This window comes from Vipera ursinii (assembly GCF_947247035.1).
Source record: "Vipera ursinii genome assembly, chromosome: 3".
Lineage (NCBI taxonomy): Eukaryota > Metazoa > Chordata > Lepidosauria > Squamata > Viperidae > Vipera > Vipera ursinii.
Genome location: NC_139516.1, coordinates 89,224,422 through 89,250,731, shown reverse-complemented (window position 1 = coordinate 89,250,731; position 26,310 = coordinate 89,224,422). Strand labels below are relative to the sequence as shown.

General features: G+C 36.7%; 1 protein-coding gene across 1 annotated transcript in view; it reads left to right on the top strand.

Moving 5' to 3' along the window:
* COL11A1 (collagen type XI alpha 1 chain) overlaps positions 1–26,310 on the top strand; it is a gene marked incomplete at its 5' end in the record, with an annotated part of 287,402 nt that overhangs the window by 183,079 nt on the left and 78,013 nt on the right. Inside the window, 7 exons of the mRNA XM_083358489.1 lie at positions 2,466–2,519; positions 7,935–8,042; positions 8,873–8,962; positions 9,476–9,529; positions 15,743–15,850; positions 23,765–23,872; positions 25,500–25,553. Coding sequence (XP_083214615.1) covers positions 2,466–2,519; positions 7,935–8,042; positions 8,873–8,962; positions 9,476–9,529; positions 15,743–15,850; positions 23,765–23,872; positions 25,500–25,553 — 576 coding nt within the window. The remainder of the gene's footprint in view (positions 1–2,465; positions 2,520–7,934; positions 8,043–8,872; positions 8,963–9,475; positions 9,530–15,742; positions 15,851–23,764; positions 23,873–25,499; positions 25,554–26,310) is intronic.

Sequence of the window (26,310 nt, the reverse complement as noted above, 5' to 3'; positions counted from 1 at the left end):
GCACCTCTGCCTGACCCGTGCGTTCAGTCAGCCTCCGCGTCCCCCCCACACACACCCCATCTGACCGAACCACACATCTTTTTTCCACCAGTCCTCCGTCTCTTCTTCTGCTGCCACCATGTGTAGTCCGAAGAAGAGGTTTGTGGGCAGTCCCACAAACCAAAGAAGTTCAGCCAATCAATTCGCAAGATTTTTTTTTCGTGAGAAATTTGAATTGATTGGTTGAACTTTTTTTTCTTTTTCCCAGACTTCACGTGGCGGAGGCCTGGGAGCTGCAGGAGCCGGCTGAAAGAGCCGCATGCAGCTCCGGAGCCGTGGGTTGCCGACCCGTGATCTAGAACTAAGGAGAAATTTCCTGATAGAACAATTATTCAGTGGAACAACCCACATCCAGAAATTGTGAATGCTCCAACACTGAAGGTTTTTAAGAAGGGATTAAGACAACCATTTGTCTGAAATGGTATAGGGTTTCCTGCCTGAGCAGGGGGTTGGACTAGAAGACCTCCCAGGTCCCTTCCAACTCTTTTTTCTGTTAATAGAAACTTTATGCAGATGCAGAAGAAAATGCAAGCAAATTACTGGTTCATGGAACTCATGTGCGGTGAATAGTTCAATTATTTGCAAATCCATATATAAGATAATGATCAAGACAGTGGATTTGTCATTTAGAAGAAAATGCTTTAGAAAAACTTTTAATACCCACCTCCCCTTTTCTAAAAAAATCCTCCAAACATTTATCATTCTTTGGCATTGTTGATCTCTTTCTTTAAATGGTTGATTTACCACAGTGCTGTAAGAAAACATCCATCTTTCTGTGACACCTCCAGTAGTATTTACATCAAGTAGCACAGAATTATAGCTCCTCCTGGATTTTGCCTGAAGCAACCGTTCAAGGCAAATTTGGAACACCCTAAATTGCTAAAAGATTTAAGCATTCTGAGAGATAATGGAAGAAGTTTTAATGCAAAGGTGTGAAATTTTCTTAAAGGAAATTTCACGCACCCTTATCTATTCATACAGAAAATATTTACCATGATTCCTAGTTTGTTTTATAAAAAGCAACCTTATTGGATAAATACATACACACCTGTCTTCCTTCATTTTCACATTTATCTCTTAAAAAAAACAAATGAAATTTTCAAGTAAGAATATATAGATGTTCAGAAATCTACTTTCTTCGTTACACATTTTGGCAAGACAGTTTTCATTCTTTCCCTTCACCACCCATTTCCCCCATGGATTTAATTATTTTGTGCACTCTAGATACATATTTATAAAATTGGATGGGATGAAATGAGCTTTTCATTTTGTTATTTTAAAATGCTTATTATGGAAAAATCTGGAGCGGTTGAAGGAGAACTAGACTTTGAAAAGTCTCTCTTCTGGGTTTTCCTGGAACCATATGACTGACTGACTGATTGCCATTTAAAAAGTAACTGTGTAGATTTTTTGAATAATTATTTTGTGATACTAATTCCACGTCTTTACTATAAGTCCATGTTTCTTCTCACACAGTACCTGAAAATCACTTAAATTGATGCATTATGAAATCAAGTAAAAATTAAACTCATTAGAAAAATAAACTATTTTTTCAGGGGGGAAAAACTTCATAGATTTAACAAATATAAACTAATCACGAGAAGAGTGACATTGTTTTAAACGTTTGCAAGTATCTTCAATAACTGGCAAATAATTTTGATTTTGTGGACCTCTGAGAAGGGTCTTAGAAGACCCCCTGGGGTATTCGGAATGTAATTTAAGAAACACGGTCTTAAAGTAATCAGTTGCCTTTCATGGGCTGAATTTAAGTATCTAAATATTCAGGCATTCACAGAGTAGAGTAAAGCTGCACAGATGTTGTATGCAATAAATAGTTCTTTCCCAGTGTCAAGCGATACATCTTACTGAGAGGGGGACGATACACATGGAAGCCCCCTGTATGCAAACTGATACTTGTTCTATGGGTGTAAAAGCCTCACCCCTTGCAGGAGTACATACAGAAGCTACTTCTTTCAGACATTTAGCTGTGTGCACAAGTGTCCCCTGGGGAAGAATAAATGACTGTTGCTTTACTACAGTACTTTTTTAAACACTTAAATATTCAGTATAGCTGTGCCGGCCTGACGGCTTTTGAACACATGTATCTGAGTTGAATTGAAGGATTGTCATTTATGCATCTACAGCAATTTCTTTCTCACAAAGTATCCGGTCGGTGAAAACTATCTGCTCTTTTGAACCACACCACTGGAGAAGCTCCTCTCAGAGTGATTGGAAATGATAGCTCTTTGAAAGAGTCTTCAATATTTTACATTTAAAGATGCACGGCAATAATTGAATTGAAATAGCAGTCTTTATTCTCAGAAAATACAAATCCTTGGAGACACCCCTTATTTCCCATCACCTCTTGAACACTGATCTGAAATGTTCCCAAGTATGCCTTAACAGTTGTATGCTTTGTTTTGTAGGGTTTTCAAGGGAAAACAGGCCCACCTGGCCCTGGCGGTGTTGTTGGACCACAGGTACAATGTTGTGCAAACTTGATGATTGATTGAATTTGTAACCCACTTTCTCTCAGAAAGCTCAAGGTGGTGTACAGTGAGGTCTCCCAGCAGTAAATACCTGCAATAAGTTTTGCTGAGAAAAAAAAATTGACTAAGTGAACTCAGGGCTGAGTGGGAATTTGAATCTAGGTTTTCCTAGCCTACAGGTCCCCAAACTCTGTAGCTTATTGATTCCCTTCATGAAGTTTCGATTGTTCATCAATCTCCAGACATTTACCATATGAAAATAAATGAATAAATACAACTTTAGCCAATAGTAGTATGAATAATAATAGCAACAATAATGGAAAGTCCCATTGTCTCTTAGGAGCCAATATTGACTACTTTGGAGAACTCTACCCCTAGCCCGTACTATAATTATTCTGCTACATTTCGTTTATAAGTTTTAGACTAGAGGGAATGTTGGTTTGTTCATTTTTCTTACCCAATGGGTGGCCTAACAGTATGGTCACATAACCCTATAAAAGTTCTCACAATATTGCACCAATTTGCCAGTTGTGTGAAACCAGTTGGTGACACGTTTTCCTGAATGATCATATTTACTTGTTTGTCCTATTGCCGTAGAGAAGATCTATCTTTAGCCATGGAATTCTCAAGTCTATTCTGTAAAATATTTCTAAAATGAAGCTGCTATAGGTTTTTTTCAAGTTATGACAGTAATTAAGATCAGGGGTGCTAAGATGGGCAGAACTGCAAGGACCACCCTTAACCACCGTTTGTTCAGCACTGCAGTAACTTGGAACCATCGCTAAATGAATTGTCATAAGTTGAGGACTACCAATTTTGGTTTTATTGAAAACAAATATCAAGTGAAGGTTCAGGTTTTCATGAGGAAAAGCCAAAGGAATGTCAAACAAAGGCTTAGAAAGTTTGATGAAATTATCTATCTATTTATTTGAGAGGATTTTGTGCATTCTTATCATATAATCCAGGGAAAACATCTGGGAATTATTATTGGAATGAGTTCTGCTGTTTGTCCAAAATATGGCAACTACGTAGAATTATAATTACGGTAGCTTTAAAAGAAAAAAAAGGGATTAATTCCACCATCATGCAACTCTATATTCATTTCCAGGTATACCTCAAGGGCAGTTTATGATTGTCACAATCTGTAAACAGATTGCCACCACCAAAATCTCTAAAATACAATATGAATTTGCCAGGTCTGAAAGAATACTTGGAGGGGCTTCCCTATAATTCTCATCCTTTTGGAAATTCAGCTGATATTCTGATCAGATTAGATCTTTTAATACCTACTCTGATTTTGTGGGATTTCATGATTCCAGACAGATAGCAGCACCTAGTTTATGTTGATTGATCTCAGAAAGCTAAGCAGGATTGGCTTTGCCTGATAAGTGAATATAAGACCACTAGGAAATCCTAGAGCAGTATCTAGATTGAGATCTACAAAAGTATCCTGGAAGAAGGTGGTAGTAAATCTCTTCCATCAAGAATGTGTCCATGAAATTCCTGGCTTTCAAAAGAGACTTTACTTTCTGTTTCCTTCTATGAAGACCATCTAGCACCAACTTATTAAGGTGTGAAGTGAAACCCTAGCTTTTCCTGATTTTCTTTAGTTCTATATGGTTCTCAGCATTCTGACTTGACAAAACATTTAAAAGATATAACATGTACTTTGTTTAAACAATAATTAAATGATTGTCGCCCATCTTTTAATCCTTTTGTTGGCTTTGCTCAATTCCTTGAAATTAAAAAAAATAATAATAAAGTAGGTTGTACGGTACATTTGAAAAGTGCTTTGCAAAGCATGTTAGCTTTAGCAAAGCACCTCTCCTTGTTTGACCTATACCGTTTCCTGCTTTTTCATTTAGCAGTTCAAAGTGGCATATGGAATGCTTCCTCCTCCTAATTTTTGCCACAAAAAAACCACATAAAATAGGCTGGATTGAAAGAAAATAAGTAGACAAAATTCACCCGGCAAACCTCCGTGACTGAGTTTAGATTATAATCAGGGTCTCCTTAGTGCTAGTCTAACACCTTAATGATCATGCTACGTTGGCTCTCAGTGTAATGCTTCTTCACCTTGAAGCATTTAAACCAGGTAGTTTAACGCTTCAATTTAAATTATTAATATCATTTAATATGTAGAGGTAGTCCTTGCTTAGCGACCATCTATTCAGCACCATTCAAAGTTACAACACTAAAAACTGTAATTGATCCTTGAAGTTGTGGTCACAAGGAAGTTGATTATCCCCGTGATTGTGATTTGTACATTTGGCAACAGGCATGTATTTACTACAATTACAACATCCCACAGTCATGATCATCATTTGCGACTTTCACAGCTGGCTGTTGACAAGCAAGGTCAATAGGAAGCCAGCAGGAAGTTGCAAGTCATGGTCACATGGCATTGCATTTAATAACACATGTGATTTGCTTAATGGCCACAGCTAAAACTGAGGTTGTAAGTTGGTATGGTCACATAACATCGAGCTTAATGACCAAACTGCTTAGTGATGGAGTGCTGGTCCCTATTATGATACACTAAGTGAGGATTACTGAACTGTCCCCAAATTGTTGAATATGTGCATGCATAGTGATATCCACTGTGACCACAGTGAAACAAGTCAGCTTTATACAGCCTTAAATAAATAAATATTTAAAATTTAATATATCAAAAATGTTAATTCTTAAATAAATATTTAAAATTAAATATATCAAAGATGTTAATTCTTAAATAAATATTTAAAATTAAATATATCAAAGGTATTAGTTCACTTCTGATGTGAATTAACAACAGAGAAAGTATTTTTCCTAGAAAGCCTGTAGGATTGCACTGGAAATAAAATACTTAGGTGGGAGGACTTTGAAGTCATGGAGGGGATTTTGATGTCATGCAGGGGAAAATGAGTTGATCTCTGCCAATCAAACTCAGATTAGATACATTGGAAACAGTCTTATTAAATTGGTGAGACTTAGCCATTTTTATCCACAATACAGTAATTGTGTGTAGTAAATTTACAGTTTTACTTCATAGTAAGCCATACACAAATATATTCTTTTGACAGAGTAAAATTAGAATATCCAAGCATTTTTTTAAAGAAGTGAGCTAATGTCAGTGGAGTTTGAAATGATTAAGATCAATAAACCAATGGGAACCTCAGTGATGTCAGTGAAAGTATTCCAGTATGGGTGGGGTCTCCTCAAACTGAGCTACTGAAAAATGAAGATTGGCAGGAGATTATTTGTATCTTGAATTTAGGGTATTGTTAAGAATTAGAAACTTAGCTATTTAAGGTGCTGGTTCTTACCTTTAAAGCCCTATATGGCTTAGGCCCGGGATACTTGCAGGACCATCTGCTGCCGGGAACGAATTCCCATCGCCCAGTACGCTCACACAGAGAAGGCCTCCTCAGGGTACCGTCGGCTAGACAATGTCGGCTTGCGACCCCCAGGGGAAGAGCCTTCTCTGTGGGAGCGCCAGCCCTGTGGAACCAGCTCCCCCCTGAGCTTCGGATGGCCCAAGATCTCCAGTCCTTTCGCCGCGACCTCAAAACACTCCTTTTCCACCTGGCTGACCTAGACTGACAGGGATTTTAATTATGTTTACAATTCTAACTCTATTCTTTAATTTATTTTAATTTATTTCAAATTTTTATTTTTAATTTACTGTACAGAGACCTTTAAGTTTTGTTGTTGTTAGCCGCCCTGAGTCCCTCGGGTGATAGGGCGGGATATAAATCCCATTAATAAATAAATAAATAAAAACCATTTTATCCTTTAAAATAGCCCTCCAATCTGGTGTCCTCCAATGATATTGGGACTATAACTTCAGGAACAATCCTGGCTGGCCTCACCCAGATTTTTGGAAACTTATTGTTCCAGCAAGTCTGAAAGGCTCTAGGTTGGAAACACTGCTTCAAAAGCCAGACATTTACACTTTTTTTTCCCCCTGCTCCACTTTAATGACAGGAGCAGTTTAAATACAGGAGAAACAGTGAAACACCATATAGCTTTGGGAGTTTTTACCCCCCCCCCAACACTTCATTGAAGTGAGACAGCAGGCATCTTACTAAGTGTAAATTTTATCTGAATCATCTTTTTGTTTTCCTTGCTTCTTTTATTGACCAAGCTTTGTTTAATTTGCAACGTGTGATCATGCTGTGTTTGTGTTTGTAAAGATAAATGAAGTCTCAGCTCAGCTGTACACCAATATGCCTGAGTAACTCCTACATTTGTTTTCCATGTCAAGCTTTATTGTGTGTGTGTGTGTGTGTGTGTGTGTGTGTGTGTGCTCTTTAAGTATGGTGCCTGCTGTCACCAGAAACAGTCTTTGAACTGAATTCCGCTATACACATGTATGTTTAAAACGAATTTGAGTGTAAACATGTGTCATTGTTCTTTTTTTTTTAAAAAAAAATGACAACTGTATCATTATTATTCTGTGTTGATGTTTCAGATGGCTGCTTAATGTTTAAATAACAACAATTAAAATTCTTGTGGCAAAGCAGGAGGTTCAGTTTCCTTTGAACTTTCCTTTGAATGGTTTCCCTACAAACAAACAAAAAAGACTGCTTAGTATGCTTTAGAACAGGTAGTCCTCATCTCTTATTTTCTAATGCGTACCTATGAACAATGAATTACATTTGGACTCTCTCACAATATTTAGGAAGCCAACCTACAAGTAAGTGAGTGCAGTCAATCAGGTCATGAATGGTATCCATTTCTGGCTCAAAGCATCTACATGAGTACTTAGATTACGCTGCCTTTTTCCCCCAAGAGAATTTAAACAGTGTGTCCATGTGCGTTAAGTCACTTACACCCATAATTAGATTGGGCATATAATAATCTCAAATAAACATAGCCAGTATTCTGAGTTGATGGGAATTATAGTCTTACACCATCTGCACATAGTTTCTGTTTTGCTACACTAAGAATAATATTCTGTTAGCCAATTCTAGCAAGTTGCACTCATGTGGGTGTGCAAAATGGCATATGTACCTTGTTATTGGGGTTTCTGGTGAATGGGAAAAGTATAGACATGAGGACCTATCTCCCTTCAGTACTTTGCAGTTCACTAGTGTCATCCCTTAAAAGAAGCTTTTAAAACTATAACGAGTAAGCATAAGGAAGAGGTAGAGAGAAAACTGACTGCATACTTCTCCCTTTCCTATTCTTTGTGTGCTGATCCTTTGTATATCAAGCCATTTCTTATCCTTCTGGAGGAGGGGGAAGGTAATATCTTATCCGAGTACAATTATATTGGGGGATATTAATTCTCCAATGATTCAACAACATTTGAACTTGGCAGTTCAACATTGCAACATGGGAGTTAATTAAATGCACTTGGTTTTAAAGTGAGGAATAGCATGTTATACTATGGAATAATTAATGCCATGCTTTGGGATTTAGGGTCCAACTGGGGAGACTGGTCCGATTGGTGAAAGAGGTCACCCTGGACCTCCAGGGCCACCGGGTGAACAAGGACTTCCTGGTCCTGGAGGGAAAGAAGGCGCTAAGGTATATGTTCACTTTTCAGAAACACAGGGAAACATGTACTGCGGCTTATGGGATGCATTTACTCCTTGGCCATCAAGTCATTTGTCTGGGATTTGTAGCTGCATTCTTCCCTTACAATTTCTGTATTAAACAGTGAATTGAAATAAATAGCTTCCATAATCCTTTGCAACTTGGTGATCCTACCCATTCTTTTATTCAGTAGACAACTATAACGATCATAGTGAGACTTCATAAACAAATTGAATTACTTTTTGGCACAAGTGAAGTATGTGCCATAACATACAAACATCTCTGAATTTAACAAGATGGAAAGTCTACATTATAAAAGTCTCAAAAATTCAAAGATAGCAAGCTTGTGAACTTTCAAAGAGAAAAGTTTTTGAACAGAAAGACTAGGTAATCATTTGGCTACCATGTAATTACTTATGCCACAGTTTTCTCCAAAAACTTCAAAGGGGAAGCTTAATAGATTGGACTTTGAGGTGCTGCATTTGAAAAGACAGATTCCCCGTGTTTTAATATAAATATAATTAATATATACTAGAGGAAGTGTGACATGGCAGCTTCCATGTAACTACCATTGTGATAAAAATGAGATGAAGGTAATAAAGGAGATGTTTACTTATAAAAGACCCAATCCTGATTCAGAAGCACTTTTAAAAATTATGTCCTGTATTGACATAATTTTCAGGATTTACCTGTAAGTTTAATAGAGCTGCAATTGTAATGCATTGTATGTGATGTTTCATTGATGAACTGCCTGTTTTTGTTTTGAAAATTGGGTTTCCATGGCCAACTTTCAGTAAAGATTATTTATTCTATTTTCCTAGGGTGATCCTGGTCCTCAAGGCATTTCTGGGAAAGATGGGCCTGCAGGACTGCGGGGCTTCCCAGGAGAAAGAGGCTTGCCAGGAGCTCAGGTAAAACTAGAAGGGCTGTAGTGAGTTAATCACCAAGAGAGGAAGAAACATTGATGTCTTGGTGATTAGATTTGGTGAAGAATCTGGTTCTTAAGTGCATCGGTCAAGGAAGGCCCCAAACCGATCGTCCCTATTTTGACCACTGCTATAAAATATTATCTGTTAAACATTTGTAGGCTTAATTGGCTGTTAAGGAATTGTCAGGAGGTAGGCAATAGAGAACGTTCATTAAGCTGAATGTTAATAAAAGAATTGCCTTAAAAGAGATGTGTTTATTATTTATTTTATTTTTTATTTATTTTATCTTATTTATCTCTCAGCCCATAATAAATTTTGTGGCAATAGAAAGAAGTTTTAAAATGTGTGTTGCAATGCTTTCTGGTATGTATCATCATCAACAATAGCAACAACAACAACAACAACAACAACAACAACAATAATAATAATAATAATAATAATAATAATAATAATAATAATAATAATAATAATAATAATAATAATTGCCTTTGGTAGGGTGGAGCAGGTCTGAAAGGCGGTGAAGGTCCTCAAGGCCCACCTGGTCCAATTGTAAGTACGATTTGCCCAAAGCTTATGGCCTAAAGACATTTTTCATTCCTCTCTCCTTCTCCCCCTCGCCCTCTCCCTCTCCCTTTCCCTCTCCTCTCTTTCTCCCTCTCCCCTTCTCTCTTTCCCTCTCTCTCCCTCTCCCTCTCTCTCTCTCTCTGTACACATACGAGATCTCTTTTCATTACTTTCATGCTGCTATGTGTGCCTGAACATGCTTGTAAAGATGATACAAATGGATAATGTGTGTCATTCATATTTGTCAATAGCAGTTTCCTAGTAATTACAGCAACTAACAAGTGCATAAAAAAAGTAGAAAGTCTAAACTTAAATGGCCTCTGTCAAACCTGCTGTTAGCTGCAGGGGGCAAATTGCTTTTCCCTGTTCATTAAATATTTCAAGGTAGAAAAAAGAAAAAAAAACATCTTCCTCTAGTGGGAAGATATTGAAAAAGCGTAAGGTCTATTAAAAAGACTGGTGGAGAATTCTCTCCTGCATTCTTTTGTTTCCCAAATGTGTGCATATTAGGGCCAAATTACAAATTAGGTGAGGCAGGTTTCAAAAGGCCTCTGTTTGAACTGTCCTTTTTTGTTCAAAGGAGCAACTGTAGTGTCCTGATCCAGACTTTGCTGCACACTTCCAGATTGTAGACCTGTGTCAATTCCAATCAGAAATCGTACTTTCCTCCCTCCTGTAATTTTTACCTGCAGATGTTCTTTACTGCAAACTGCCTTTTGCTACACAAACGGCAGCTCAGAGGGGCAAGCAGAGGTTTTTCTTCAGGAATCAGTGCAAAGGTCCTATAAAGAATATATTTTAGGCAAAGTATTTGCATTTGTCTTTCCTTCTTGGTGAGTCTAGGCATCTTCCTTTTATTTAAAGCAGCGTGTAAAATGTATCCTTGGATTACATACAGAAATAAAAGAGAATACTTGTAGCTCAGGGTTGAAATGAGCGGTCCTTGGTGCTCTCTGAGCTTGCTTATTCCCTTGCAGACGTTTCACTACCCAAACTAGGTGACATCATCGGCGCTAGTAACATCGACATCACTAGCACTGATGAAGTTACTGTGCCTAGTTTGGGTAATGAAACAAGAAAACAGGCAAACTCAAGAGATTACCAGGGACCTCTCACATACAGAAATTTCTGAGAACAAATTTGTCTTATGGTGTTTCTCTCCACAGAACCAGTCCTTGGTGCCCAAAAAGGTTGGGGACCTCTGTGTTATAGGATGTGTTATGGATGGAGATTACATTTTGCTTATTCAAAACTCAGTATTTTAACACAGCTGACTTTGGTTCCAAAGTGTTCTGTACCAGCCTGCTACCGGCCCTGCAGAAAAGGCAGGGACAACCCCTTTACAAGAAGGCAAGAGGCTGGAACTAAGCCTGCCAAATTTATTAACATAAAACAGAGCAAAACAAGACATGAACCATGAAACAGGAACTATTCAAACGGTTGCCTTCAGCAAACCAGCCCTCCCACGCATTCCCCTTTTATACAGTTCAGGGCGTGGCTTCTCTCTGCCTCCTTCCGAGGTGCCCCATTGCCTTCCTCTGTTTACTCCTGATTGACTGCCTCCTGCATCGGGTGTCCTTGAACAGGGCCAGCTGTGGGTCATCTTCATCCACGCTGTCAGGCTCACACAGCTGGGTCTCTGTCGTGACCAGGTGGGAGGGGCCTGGCTGAGGGCTCTCATCAGCAAGCTCTCCAACCCCCTCAGCAAGCTCTTCTCACTCCTCCTCTGAGTCGTCCGACCCAACTGCTGAACCCACAGGCTGGCCCTGAATCACAACACAAAGGATAGATGTTTGGCATTAAAACCACTTCATTTGTAAGTATAGTTGTAGAGGGGAGCAGCTGGCCCTAAACCAGAGGGAGTGACCTGAGAGCCAATAGGGAAAAAAAGAAGGGGCTTGATCAGGAAGAATGTTTGGGTCTTTTGGTGAGACAGATGGTTGGAGTCTTGGAGGAGAGGTGAGTTCAAGCAAGGTTGGAAATTGAGTCACTTGGTAATTTTGGAGGGGGGGACTGCATTTTATCTCCTTTTAACTGTGTGTTGGGTGTGTAGAACCTTCTCTCTTTTTTGGCACTTTCTCATAACATTGGAGTTGACCAACTGCCTTCTGATGTCTGCCTCAGCTTGACTGAGGTATAGATTCTCCAAAAGATTTTGTTCTCCCTTTCTGTAGTTAGCCAGATCCAGAGTGGGGTGAGGATTTCCCCTTCAAACTTTCCCTGGAGTGAGAATGAGAAACAAATTGTAACAAAGGGGTGGTGGCAGGAGAGGGACCTAGTGTTCCAGTTGCTATTCATTCCCACATGGAAGATTATCTCAGAAAGGAAATATCTGAAGAGAAGGGCTGAGGATTCCTTTCTTTATTACAGCGTTAGAAATTCCTTGTTTTCCATCTGTCCATATTCTGTTGTGTGACAGCAGAATCATATCATTTGACTCAGGCTGGATTATATCACTTTTAATTAGCATAATTGCATGTCCTCTTATATATGTGATTTCATAAAGTTGTATATACATACAGGAAAACATCCAGATATATTTATAGATAAATATAATGGATAAGTGCATGGCTGTGCATAATTGTTCCTTAATATAGACCAGTGTTCCTTAAACATTTTGCTCTAAGGCTCCCTTCTGACTTTTTAAAAATATCAGAGGGTCCCCAAAATAGCTGTTGTTTACCTGGGTTATTTATTGATAGTTACTGAATTTAAAATTAAAATTGACATATTTGAAAACTATTTATTGAAAATAAATATAAATAAATATAAAAATGTAAAAATAAAGACATTAGGCCCATTAGATATTAACACAACTAAAACATTTTTATGAAAAAACTTTTGAACAAATAAAAACAGAATGTTAGAATAGAATAGAGCTGGAAGGGACCTTGGAGGTCATCTAGTCCAGTCCCCTCTGCTCAAGCAGGAGACTCTACCATTTCAGACAAGTGACTGTCTAGTCCCTTCTGAAGAACCTCCAGTGATGGAGCACCCATGCTTTCTGGAGACAAAGCTGTTCCACTGGTTAATGGTCCTCACTGTTAGGAAGTTTCTCCTTAATTCCAGGTTGCTTCTCTCTTTGGTCAGTTTCCAACCATTGTTTCTTGTCCTGCCCTCTGGTGCTTTGGAGAATAATTTGACCCACTCTTCTTTGTGGCAGCTCCTCAAATACTGGAATACTGCTATCATGTCACCCCTGTTTCTTCTTTTCTTTACACTAGCCAAACCCAAGTTGTGCAGCCATTCTTCATATGTTTTAGTTTCCAAGCTTTTGATCATTTTAGTTGATCTTCTCTGAACTTTTTCCAAAGCATGGTATTGTTTTAAATTTTGCAAATACCTTCAAAATGTGGCACATAATTTTGATTTTGTAGAAGCCTGTGAAGTCCCCTTTAAGAAACATTGATATAAATTTATGTTTTGGGGATTCTATATTAGCAGACTCTCAGAACTTCATTGAAGTGTGCAAAAGAAAGATCAGAGTATAAGTCCCAAACCTTTTTTCTTCTTCTCAGGCAGGTTTAGGATATCTTTTGCAGATTTTGAAGTCTTAAACATATACACATTTTCCACCAAAAACAAAATAGCTAAAAAAAATCCCCATAAAAGCTAACCTCTATGGGCTAAGGGCTGTAATTGCTATGAAATTTAATTCTCACTCTCTGGGAGTCCCAATCAAAACAAAGCAATATGAATATTTTTATATGCTTTTGAATCATGCCAAGTTAATATTTAAGATTGATCCTCATTCTTTCTTGTTGTTTTTCTGATTCAGTCTTTCTAAGCATACAGACAGCTATGTCAAAGAAAACAAAACAGAAAACAAATGTTATTTATTGTAAGTGTACTTTAAGGACAGTATTGCTTTATCAAGACTACCTAAAATGAAACCCAGTGTGGTATAGTAGCTAAGATATTTGACTGACATTGGGAGACCCTGGTTCATGTCTACTTTTATCCACTGAAAGTGACCTTGGACCTGTCGCATTCACTCTCTGAGCTGAACAAGCTTTTTGATGTGAAGAAAAAGAGAAAGAGATAGTATTAAATATGCCATCTTGAGCTCCTAAACAAAAATGTGGGACATAAATCTAACAAATAAATAAATGTAGTACTCATAAAAAACCCAAAGGAAAATAGAAAATCTTACAATTGGCTTATTTGCAGATGGCACTTTTTATGGTATTTTAATGCTTATCAGCTGGTAAGCTTATATGTGGTACTTACTTTGAAAAATATTACCATATATTCTCATAGGTAAACCTATCTGTGAATAAGCCAAACCCAATTTTGGGGCTGTAAAATTCTTGCCTTATTTGTAATAAGTATATTGGTAGGTAACACCTGTGAATGCAACATGGAACACATTTCAGTAATTAAAGATGCTACAGAGAAAGCTCAGTTCCAGGTTTAAAGACAGATCCATGACATATCTTAGCAACTGGGGTGAATGTCTTCAGATGATCTTAATGCCCAAAGGAAGAATCATTCAGAAATAATTGCTTTCTGGAGTATTGTGGATTCCAGCTATATAGGGCTTTAAATGTACTTCATATTTCATTTAGAAATAAATGGGCAGCTAGAACAATGTTTTTAGCACGTCTACTGGGATCTTCTTGAGTTCTTTCAGCATCCAGGTAGGTTGGAAAGTCCCATATTAGCTGAAATTTCTAAAGTTGCCCCACAGGCAGTTTTTAAAACCCAGAGGTTACCAGAATGTGCACCAAAATTTTAAAGTCTCTTTCTTCCAAAAGGGATGTGTTTGGTGCTTCTAGAGTTGTCACAGTTTGCAATTAAAAAATGTTCCTTGGTTTTCATATCTGATGGCAAATCAAAAACACTCAGCAGTCAAGAAGAATCAATAGAAACCTCTATGTTGTTTATTACTCCCATCCTTCACCTCCATTCCCCAGGAAACCAACTTGAAACTCTTTATGATGGATGTATTTTTTTTCTTCATCACATGGCATGGAACCTGGCCCACTCCCCAACTGCAAACCAGAGAGGTTTTCACTTCCTGACTCCAAGATTAGCCTCTGTCAACTTTCAGAAAACTGTTTTCAGCTCTCTTTTCCATTCACGTCTTCTAGCACCTCTCTAAATTCCCTTGATCTCTCTTTTTCAACTCCAAGGCTTTTTAACAGAAAGTCCCAAACTCCCTTTGGTTTTGATTGGATAATCTTTCCTTTGCCCCTCTCCTTCCTTGAGGCTAGAATTCTAAGGTGATTGCTTGCTTTTCCCAGTCTCCATTCCATTCTCTTACATGTAATCAGACATATGTTACTAGGAAAGCAGATATTTTGAGTATTTCTCTGAGGGAGACAAGGGTAGAGAATGTAAGCTGTCTTGAGAATGAATTGGGGCTTGCTTTTCTTAAATGCAGCAGATTCTAAAGCTAATGGGGTGCCTATTCATTACAGTAACAGTCCCAATGAATTCAGATGTCTGTAAGGCCCACTATTCATAATTTTAGTACGCTCTTCATGGAGGTAGGGTGGAATTCTTTTTAGTGCACCTATATCCTACCAAGCACTTTCAGAATTCTTCTATAGTTTTGAAATAATACAAGTGTTATCTTCTGAAGTAACAATATCATGAGTGGAGAATGTAGCTGCCCCTGAGTAGAAAATAGAAGTAATACTAAGGTATTCCAACCTTTCACTGCCTGATAAATTCCAGTATAACTGCTTCTTGAACCACATGAAACCAGTCCCAGGATGCAGTGTTCCTGAAATTGATTTCATATGTCCAGTTCTCAAAAAGAGTTTTTTAAGAAGAAAATTATGTTGAAAAGGTACAGATTCTGATGGCCATATTTGTTGCGTTTGCCTTTGTTTAATTTTTTACTATACGACATCATTTTGCTTTTGACTGTCAGCACTTCCTGAAATGCAAAGCGCCATTGTCACAAATAAATACCTTGACAGAATTCCGTTCCACGCCCATCGTTCCAGTTTAGCAGGATGTCAGGTTAGAAGTTAAGGAATGCCTTTGCTCTGTGACTTCCAGGAATTTTAGCAATCCAAAAAAGATAGTACGGAGATGCATGGTTCAAAAGTGTGATTTCATGTAAGACCATTCTTTCTTATGCCATAGAAGCACCCCAAATTTAGGCACTTTGCATCCGTGAATGAATGAACGAACAAATGTTTAGCACATCAATCCTGAAACAATTACTTTTTCTTTACATACAAGGGTTCTCCTGGCGAACGTGGCCCAGCAGGTACAGCAGGCCCAATTGGTTTACCAGGACGTCCTGGGCCTCAAGGTCCCCCGGGCCCTGCAGGAGAAAAGGGAGCTCCAGTAAGTAATTCTGAAGACAGCGCATGTTAAGATTATGATATTAAAAAACTTATTACCTTTCGTATTTGCTAATGTTAGTTCTTCACACTCCAGTACTTTTTCTATTGCATATGTTGCCAGGCATACAGTATTTACAACAGAGTTCTGCAAAAATTTAATTAAACTCTATGACATTTTGGTACACTTTATCAGACCCTTAAAACCTAGGGAAAGAGGTTAAGCAGAACCAGTAATTATGAACATAATAATAGCTGCGTTTGGTTATAAAATGTTTTGTTAAAATGTAGGTTTGTTTTAAAATTTAGTGCCCTGTTCTATTTTAATGTACTCATTTTTTTTCCTTCCTGATCAGATTTTATTACAGTTATTCCTACTGTGTATAACTTGTAAGTGAAAATGTATATTGACAGATAAAAAGACTCTTAGAATTCAATGTAACAGGTGCTTTATGTTACAAATTCAGCGTCAGTGTTAAATTAAATGAGTGCTTAATTATAACTTTAAAAATTGTGCCTGCAAATTAAAAATGGAATAATTCTATTATCTTTTTTTCACTTCTTACGGAAAATTCCAGTATTTGTTGTAAGTTAAAAAGTATTAACTAGGGCTCGTCAAGCATCTGTCAGAGACCAACAGGATCTATATATTCTGTAAAATTTTGAAAATAAGGAAAATCAAACTACTTTATAGAATAGCTTAGGAAAAGTGGTAGTATGCTTTTAAAATGTATATATTTCTGTTGCAATACCTGAGTGTAAAAGATGACTTTATCTGACTAGTACTAGAAATATTATAGTAAAATCTACTTTTCTGATATAGATCTTACCACTTAAACAACTTCTGAACTGTTTGAATCTCATTTATGAAGGAACTTCCAATTTTTGTGATACATGTTTGTCCAAAAAATCCCCACAAATCAAATGATATTTTTGCTTCTGTCCATTTGCCAAAAATTCAGTAGGTACAAGTATTATTATCATGGAGAAGATTATATTACAGCTTTCTTCTTACTGTTTAAAATGAGAATCCTAAAAGGTATAATTGAAAGAGGTGATAAGTACACAAATACGGTTTAGTTAGGTCAAAACTTTCAAATTTTCTTTACTCATATCATTGGTTTTCATTTCAAATATTGTTTTTTTTTACTTTATTCAGTTAATGAAGAAATTTTTGAATGTTCATAAGCTATTGTTTTTATTAATTCATCAAATTTCTACACCACCCTCTCCGTTAGGTGACTCTAGGTGGTTTACAAACAATAAACCACCCTTCGGTTGCCCTTCGGGTGAGATTCAAGGTGCTGGTGATGACCTGTAAAGCCCTAAATGGCTTGGGTCTGGGTTATCTGAGGGAACACCTGCCGCCGGCATCAAGCTCCCTTTGTCCCATGCGCTCCCACAGGGAGGGCCTTCTCAGGATACCGCCGGTTAAGGAATGCCGGTGGGTTATTCCTAGGGGAAGAGCGTTCTCTGTGGGCGCGCCTGCCCTCTGGAATGATTTACCTGTGGAACTCAGGACCGCCCCCGATCTGTGTTCATTTCGCCAGGACCTGAAAACCTGGTTTTTCAATCTATCAGGCCTGGACTGAAGGGGTTTTAGCTTTTTAAATATTGTTTTAATTGGGCTTAATTAATTTAATGTATTTTAATTTTATATTATCTTTTATATTGTATTTTATGCTGCCCTGTAAACCGCCCTGAGTCCTTCGGGAATAGGGCAGTATAGAAATTTAATTAAATAAATAAATAAATAAATAACATAGAATAATATAAAATTGTGATTAAAAAAGGGTTAAAACAAGGTTAAATATTAGAAGTTAAAAGTAAAAAGTCAAACTTAAGAAATTAACAAAACTAATAGGTTAATAAGGTGGAGGGAGCACCCTCAACTCCCCCCCCCCAGCCATCTCCAGGGTTGAATAACACTCTTAGACCCTGATCCAGAACCAGGTCTTACCGCTCTTCTGGAAGGTCCTAAGAGTAGAAGCTTGGGTCACCTCTGCAAATAAGATGTTCCAAAGGGTTGGGTCAGTGGTAGAGAAAGATCTCTTCCTAGATCCCATCAGTCAGAATTCTTTGATGAAATCCATGGCATGCCCTCCCTGCCTGACTGGGTGGGATGGGTTGATGTAATTGGGAGAAACGATCACCCTTCACTACTAATTTCATACATAGTATGGTTATATCAAGAGTTCTCTTAGTCCTATACCATTGGCTGAGAACTAGATAGCATCAGAATGTTGACATTTTTAAAAAAAATGGTAGGAGCCAGGACCATGAGGCTACTCTCCTACAGATATTTGAATTTAGTACAGTGGAAAACTATAGGAGATTATGTCAACAGCCCCATATCAGTGGAGGAAGAGAGCCTGGAATTCATAAGAGGTCAATAGAGCTCAATTTAGAGAGATATCTGGGGAAGTTAACATAGCTTTATTTATTACTCCTTAATTGTTCACATTTAATTCAAGTACAATTCACTGTTTCTGAAACAAATCCATTGTCTGTATTTCTACATATAAATGGATCTTGTAGTGCTCCTGTTCAGTCTTCCAGGCAGCTGTGCTTTATTTTAGAATACTCCATTTCATGCCCCCTCCTCTCTTACTGACATTGAATTAACTGCTTTATTTAGGTAACATATATAGCATTAGTTATAAAATGGAAAAAAAGTATTCAGTTTCTTTGTTTGGTTACCCTTTTTTATTCTTTCATATATTTGACTAGTGATTTTTTTTATTCTTTGATATATTTTCAATTTGATTTCTGTCTGTAATCTTTAGGAAGCCACATTATTTGTATTCTTATTTCTATTTCCTAGTCTTGTTATTTATAATGGATGTATCATAAAGATGTATTGAAATTGTGAAATGCAGACAATGGTTACCAAGCGACTTAAACTCTTTTGCGGTTTGACATCCTGAATTCTGTAATTCATATGTATGAGTCCTTATCATGACTGAATGAACAAGGAGGGAAAAATCTGAATGCCATAGCTGAATTTGCTAAAATAGATCCAGGGATAAAAACTTGTGGCAGGCTTAAAGAACAAAGCCGAGGAAACCTGGAAACAGACTTCTCTTCACAACCAGTCAACAATTTTTAATTCTATTCTTTGCAGCTCACTTATTCAACTTGGACAATTATAGTTAATCAAGCAAGTACAAGTACAGAATCTACCAAATACATCCGGATTAGAATTTCTCCTACACACTCCTATTCTTCCCTTAAGATATTAAGAGTTAGTTCTTCGGTTGTTTCCCAGCCTCAGAGAAACAGTCAGTAGTTGAATGGGCAACAGGAGTTTTCAGTTGTGCATCCTGTCTTTCAAATTCACTCTCTTGGATACTTTAACTCACAGCATTTTGGCACTTGGCTGACATGCCTTTGTTTTGTGAATCTTTTAAATTAAGATTTCAGCTAAAGTGGTGCTGAATTTGGCTCCACCCTTCTTTGTGAAATGAATCCCTCTTTGTAACAGTAGAGAGATTCTTCATAGGATTGCTCATTTATTGTTGCTGACAGATTACTCTTATTCTAAAACTCTTTGCCTTGACTCAAGATTTGTAGGATTGAATAGAGAGTTATAGAATACTGCCACTTACAAGGGTTAGGGTTAATATACCCCACAAAATATGCTATGTAATATTCTTCAACTTTAAAAGGAATCCCTACTGATGCATCACTAAAACACGTTTGTGATGTTCTTCTCTACAACACCAAATAAATGATAATAATAGTAATAAAAATGCCTATTGTGCATTTTTCATCCATCCAGAAAACTGTACCTTCACCGAGTCCTAAAGATTGTTACAATCCAAGAGACCATTTAAAGAATCAAAGAATAACAGAATTGGAAGGGATCTTGGAGGTCTTCTAGTCCAACCCCTGCTCAAGCAGGAGATCCTGTACCATTTCAGACAAGTGACTGTCCAGTCTCTTCTTCTTCTTTTTTAAAGTTTTATTATTTTTTTAACATTCAATAATAATTATTCAACTAAAATGTGTTGTCTGAGTATCTTATTCACTAATACAAATTAAATTCCTAATCCCTAAATCCTTTCTCTAACCATTGATAAAATAGGTCCCAAGTTTGAAAATATTCTGTTTCTTCTTTTTCTTTCAACCTTAAAGTAAGTCTGTCCATTTCTGCACAGTCTAATATTTTTTTGATAATTTCTTCTGATGGTATTTCTTCATTCTTCCAATATTGTACAAATATAATTCTTGCCGCTGTTATCATATGTAGGATCAAATATGTACTTTGCTTATCAAGTTTTTCTGGCATTATACTTAGTAGATAAAAATCAGGTTTATAGTCTATGTGTTTCTCTAACATTTTTTCTATCCAAATGTGGATTATTTTCCAATATCTCCTTGCTTTAACACATGTCCAACACATATGATAATAACTACCTGGTTTGCATTTACATTTCCAACATTTCTCTGACATGTTTTTAAACATTTTTGCTAAACTTGTTGGTGGCAAATGCAATCTATAAAACATTTTATATAAGTTTTCTTTGTATGAAGCTGACATTGTCAATTTATAGTTTCTTTCCCACAAACTTTGCCACATTTCTAAGTCTGTATTATATCCAAAATTCTTTGCCCATACTATCATTGTCTCTTTTATTGTTCATCTTCCATTTTGAAATTTAATAAGAAATTGTACATTTTTTAAAATTAACCTTTCATCAGAAATTAATAATGTCTGATCAAACGTAGTCTGTTCTTTGTAAAATCCATACTGTTTAATATCTTTATCATATCTGACTTGCATTTGTAAATGTGACCACCATGTTAAATCGATGCCCTGATTTTCCATCTCTTGCCTGGATTTTAGGTTCCCTTCAGAATTTAGAATATTGTTGTATGTCCGTATTTCATTGAAACTGACTAAATTTGGATGTATGAATGCTTCCAGTGTTGAAAGCCATCCTGGAATTATCAAATAAATTTTACATTTTATTTTTCCCCCAAGTTAATAATAATGCATTTTTAATGTAGTGGAGTTTTGGAGTCTATTGTCTCTTTGACATACTGTATATAACCAATCCTTTCCTTTTTTTGGTTGACCTGATGTATAATAAAGTTTTTCAATTTTTGGATTTTCCAAAAATTTAGGGTTTTTTTATGTGTGTCTCTTGCAAACAAATTATACCAATGTTTAATTTCTGTAGTTGTCTGAAGATCCTTTTTCTTTTTCATGGGGAATTCAATCCATTTATATTCACTGAAAAAAATCAATTTTCCTTCTCCATTTTGGTTTACTTATATTTATGTCTTGTTGATCTCATAATCCTCTGCTCTCTTACTGTTCCCTCATCTTCTTGATTTATCTTCTCTTTTTCCTCTTCCACCTGTGTAATTGTTTCCTCTATTGTTTGTTCTGTCTGTTTCTGGCTTTTTCCATCTTGTTGATATTGTTATCTTTTTCCCAGAAGTGTTCTATATCTTTCATAAAAATCCTCGGCCTTCCACACTGAGCCCAAATGATATTTTGTGTTATTCCAATTGATTAGAATCCCTTCTGGCATCAGCCATCTAAAATTTATTCCTCTTGCAATCAGCTTTGTAGTCAAGAAAGGATATTGTCTTTGAGTATCGCTTATTCTCTTGGGAATCTATTTCAGCACAACTATTTATCTTTATATTGTAATGGATCATCTCTAACTCTTCTTAATATCTCATCCCTCATTGTTTTCTTCATAAATCTTACATGGACTTCTCTGCAATTTGTGTTTCCTTGTGTAACTTGAATTCATTCTAAATATTTCATCCACTTCTTGCTGCATCTCCAGTTTTTCCATTTCTAGGGCCTCTGCTAATAGATTAATAATCACTTCTGCTATATTTTCCTCTTTGTCTTCGGGTATGTTCTGGAATCTCAAATAGTGTACTGCCTTCTGCATTTCCAAAGCAGTGACTGCTCCTTCTAGGTTTGGATTTGCTTGTTCTAATCTTTCATTTTCTGTCATTAGTGCTTCAATTTTTTCTCAGTATCTTCTGATTGATCTTCCACCTTCTGAATTCTTTGTTCATTTTTAAGGATCATTTGTTGGTGAACCTCAAATTGTGTCTTTATGCCAAGAATTTGTTCATTTAGCTTATCAAGATTGCTTTTTGTTTCTTGATGATTCTTCTACAACATTTCTTGCATTAGGTCGCATGCATCTCTTTTTGGAGATTGTTTGCCTTCTCTCATTATAACATTGCTTCAATAGATCCCTGACTTGCTGGAGTAGATGTTCCAGAAGAGAGTGCAGAAGCAGGGTTTTTTTGTTTTTTGTTTTTGTAATTTTAGTGATATTTGGTGCACTTATTGTTCAATCGAGCAAATTTTGTAAATCTACAGGGATAAGAGATTTTTTTCTTTTGTAGAAACACAGGATATTCTTTGTTTAGCACAGGTGTTGTTTCAAGGTCATCACTTTTCTGATTTTTTCTGTATTATTGTAGTATATTCCTTCACCACTAGATGTCCTCATTAGTTATAGTGTCTCTATCTCTAACTTATTTTAAATGCTCTTTCACAACAAAGTAAAAAATCTTCCTAAATCAAAAAAAAATTAGCCAACAAGATTATCATTTTTTTATTTTTCACTCAGTTTTGAATCTTTTCTGCATACTTTTTTAAATTCCTCAATTTTGTTCCCTCATTCCAGATTTCTTGCTGCTTTTAACTCCCTTGTTCCCAAGTCTTCCTGGGTATTTTACTTTTAAAAGTTATCCAATTCAGGGAAATATATTTTAAAAGTCCATAGGGAAAAGAAATAAAGAAGAATCTCACCCAGATCAAACACGTTGTTGATAGTCAGCTGTTCGGTGGTGCTGCCACGGCTCTTCGCTTCTTCCCCGGCTGTCTGTGGCTTGGGCTGTCTGTGTACTTGCTGGCAGCCTTTCTCCCACCTGTTTAAAGAGTTTCCTCGATTTGTTTGGGCCAACCGTCATTGACTCCGAACTCCAAGGTTTCCCTTCCTCCTCGTTGCCTCTCCAGAGTGACTTTCTGACCTCTTTGGGTCTCCAGACAAAGCAAAATCAGACTAGGAAATCGGAGCTCTGACACCCAGGATGATCTTCCTGTCCATTCTCAAAAGCATCTGGTGATGCTCACAACTTCTGGAGGCAAAATGTTACAGTGATTTCACCATTAGGAAATTTCTTCTTAGTTCTAAGTTCTTCTCTCCTTGGTTAGTTTCCATCCATTGTTTTTTTGTCTTGCCTTCTGGTGCTTTGGAAAATAGGTTGGCCCCTCATCTTTGTGATTTAGACTTTACTCTTAAAAAGTAAATGATGAATATATTGAATAAAATAGGATTGATTTCTGAATGTGTTTGTTTTATCTACTCCAGGGAGCACAGTACTATTCTCAACCAAATTTAAAGGCATTTCACAACAGATTCAAAGAATTTTGGTATAAACCTGATCAGTAGAAATATCTGAAAATAAGTCAGTTTAACAAGGCTGCTGATAACAAGACTCCATTCAGACCTTTGTTCACCGAATTCCTGTGACATTCAGAATATTAACATGTTTAGCTGATATATTATTTCTTTTAATTCTGTATAATGAACTACTTTTGTTTTAAAAAAAAGTTAGTCATTAAAGAAAAGCCTACAGGGAAGCAAAAGGGAAAGCCAAAAAAAAAAAAAGAATGAAATACAATATTTAGAAATGAACAACAGAAGTACCAAGATTATACAATTAATGCTCAGTATATCTTTGATTAGAAATTAACCATTAAATTTATTAAATTAGTTGCAAGAGTTTTAACAATCTTTATATTTTAACAGTATGTGAGAATTTACAGTTCTGAGCTCAGCACTCTTCAGATCTTATAAATCTTTCTTCTTCTAGAACTACCAATTATTTATCACTAATAATATGAACAATGCCTCGTTATTGGAAACAGGGTGAAAAAGGTCCCCAGGGACCAGCCGGACGTGATGGCATACAGGGGCCTGTGGGTCTTCCTGGCCCTGCAGGACCATCTGGTTCTCCTGGAGAAGATGGAGACAAGGTCAGCTGATTATCATTCTGTACTTCTTTTAATATTTACTCCAACAACTTCCTTGAACTGGTGCCTTCTAAAAGTCTAAAAGCTAAGCAATGGAGAGATGACGCACGGAAGAAGATAATTTAACCTTGGTTACAAAATACGTTTGCTGACAGCTGCTCCCTTTCTCATGTATTTCTACCTTATTAATATTCTTTGCCATTGTTTTGGAAAGACTAATAGGAAATCCAGCTGGATAGTCCTTCCTATCTGCAACTTACCCAATGCATATACATTAGTAGGTCTTTCTTGATTCATTGGCAAACTTTCAGTAATAGTATCACATGTTACATAGATGAAAGCTTAATTACTGTATATTACTATTCAGACATTATGTTTCAGACCCCTTCCATATATGGTGATTGGCAGATACGTGGGACTTTCCTAGTCACAACATCTTGGGATTTCTGTGCAGTCTTAGAAGTTAAATGAACAACCTATTGGTTCAGCTCTTGCTGCAGAGGAAACATTGAAGATTTGCAAACTTTCCACTAATGTTGCAAGATAGGCCTTTCTCGTCAGTAAGATCTCCTGGATTTTGGGATTTTCTTTTCTTTTTTTTTCAGATTAAACCTTGCTTCCCATCCACTTCACTATCTCCCCATCCTCCACGAATATACTGAGGAATGGCTGTGCCACTTCTGTTACATGGAAGCCATTCAGGGTGTTACAAAACACATGTTTTTGTAAAAAAAAAATAGAAGTACAAAGCAAGAATAGAGAGCCAATTAGATTATATCTTCTATGTTTCCCCATTGTCCAGCTAAACAGAAAGCTGATTAATTTTAAGGGATGGGGGCAAGCACCACATAGTGGAGGTGAAAACATTACTTATATTTGGGCAGAATAGTGATGCTGCTGGTATGGGCCTCAGATTGATAAACAAATAGGAGTTATATTGCTCATTTACCCATGTGTATACCTTCACCAAATGCCCCAAAATAGTGCATGCTGCTTTTTAATGAACCATCATTTCTGATTTAATCAAAAAAGGGGAAAAATTTAGCTTCCAGGTTTGAAACAAACCAGCTTACTTCAAGGTATGGTTTATTATATCTTGTTATGTTTCAAAGCTGATCATTTTGGATGAAATGGAAATCTGTTTTAAATTACTAACTTTTTCACTGATTCACAACTTAGAGTGGGGATTATGTATACTGGGCAAGACATTTTTTGTATCTTGAGAGAGGGACCTCTGTATGGAAACTTAACAATATTTTTATATGATTTTTTTGATAATGAAAACCATTACACACAGAAGAAAGGAGCTGTCCTTCAGTCAGTCACAATTATGGTAACTTTATATTGAGGGAGACATGAGGGTAAAAAAAAGGTAGCAGTTTCGTTATTATAAAAGAGTTAAAGTAAATTTCATTGCAAGACGGCTGCACTTTGAGCTTTAGCAGCCAATATGTCGCCAAAACTGTCATACCAAAATGTGATTGATCAACCCAAAATTGCCTTCCTCAGACTGCTACTCAAAGGGAAAGAAAATAATGTGGTGACATTTGAAGTTAGTTCAGTATTGACTACTGTTAACACAGAAATGGGTCCTTTAAAGAGAGACATTATACCTTTCTTTTGATTACAGGGTGAAATTGGAGAACCAGGTCAAAAAGGGAGTAAAGGTGACAAGGGAGAAAATGTAAGTCTTTTCTACCCCCCCCCCTTGCCCCCCAGCTACTGCCTTTATTATATTGCTTTTTTATTGCTTGGCAATAAAGAAATGCATGAAAAATAATGTATCAAAAACCAATATGCTCAAAAATGTCTATTTTTTCAAGAAAAACATGTCTAATTAATAAAGCAAAGAAGGGGCATCATATCTTTTGATAATGCTTTTTTGATGATAGCTATATTTCTTCAATGTGGTCCAGCTTCCATTTTCTCACCACTGTCCTTGACAGATTGAAGCTTCTTTTTCTCCATAACTCAACGTTGTTGTTGCACATCTTCCTAAACCTGGTAAACTAAAAAGAAAGTATGTACAGAGACACTGGGCTGCCACTATTACAAGAGATAGTTACAAGCTCGTTCTTTTCCCTGCTTTTGAAGTACCAATAATTGGCAGACTTTCTGAACTTTGGAGCTATAGATATGGATATCTCCCCAGATTATCCCTGCAACTATTCCCATTTTAGCAAGAAATAGGACGTTGCTTGTCACACTCATAAATACTATATGTGACACTTTACTTACAAGGATAAAAGATTCCATTAAATTTTCTTCAATTCTTAGCTTGACTTTGTTTTAGACATTTAAAAGATTGTGAAAACTTTTATTTATTTTTGAAGGGCATTTTGATTGCCATAGCTAATTACTGTTATTTATATATGAGGCTCCTTTTTTCTCTTCATCATTTGTTTTTTATATCAGTTTTATCATCACTGTATTTCACATTG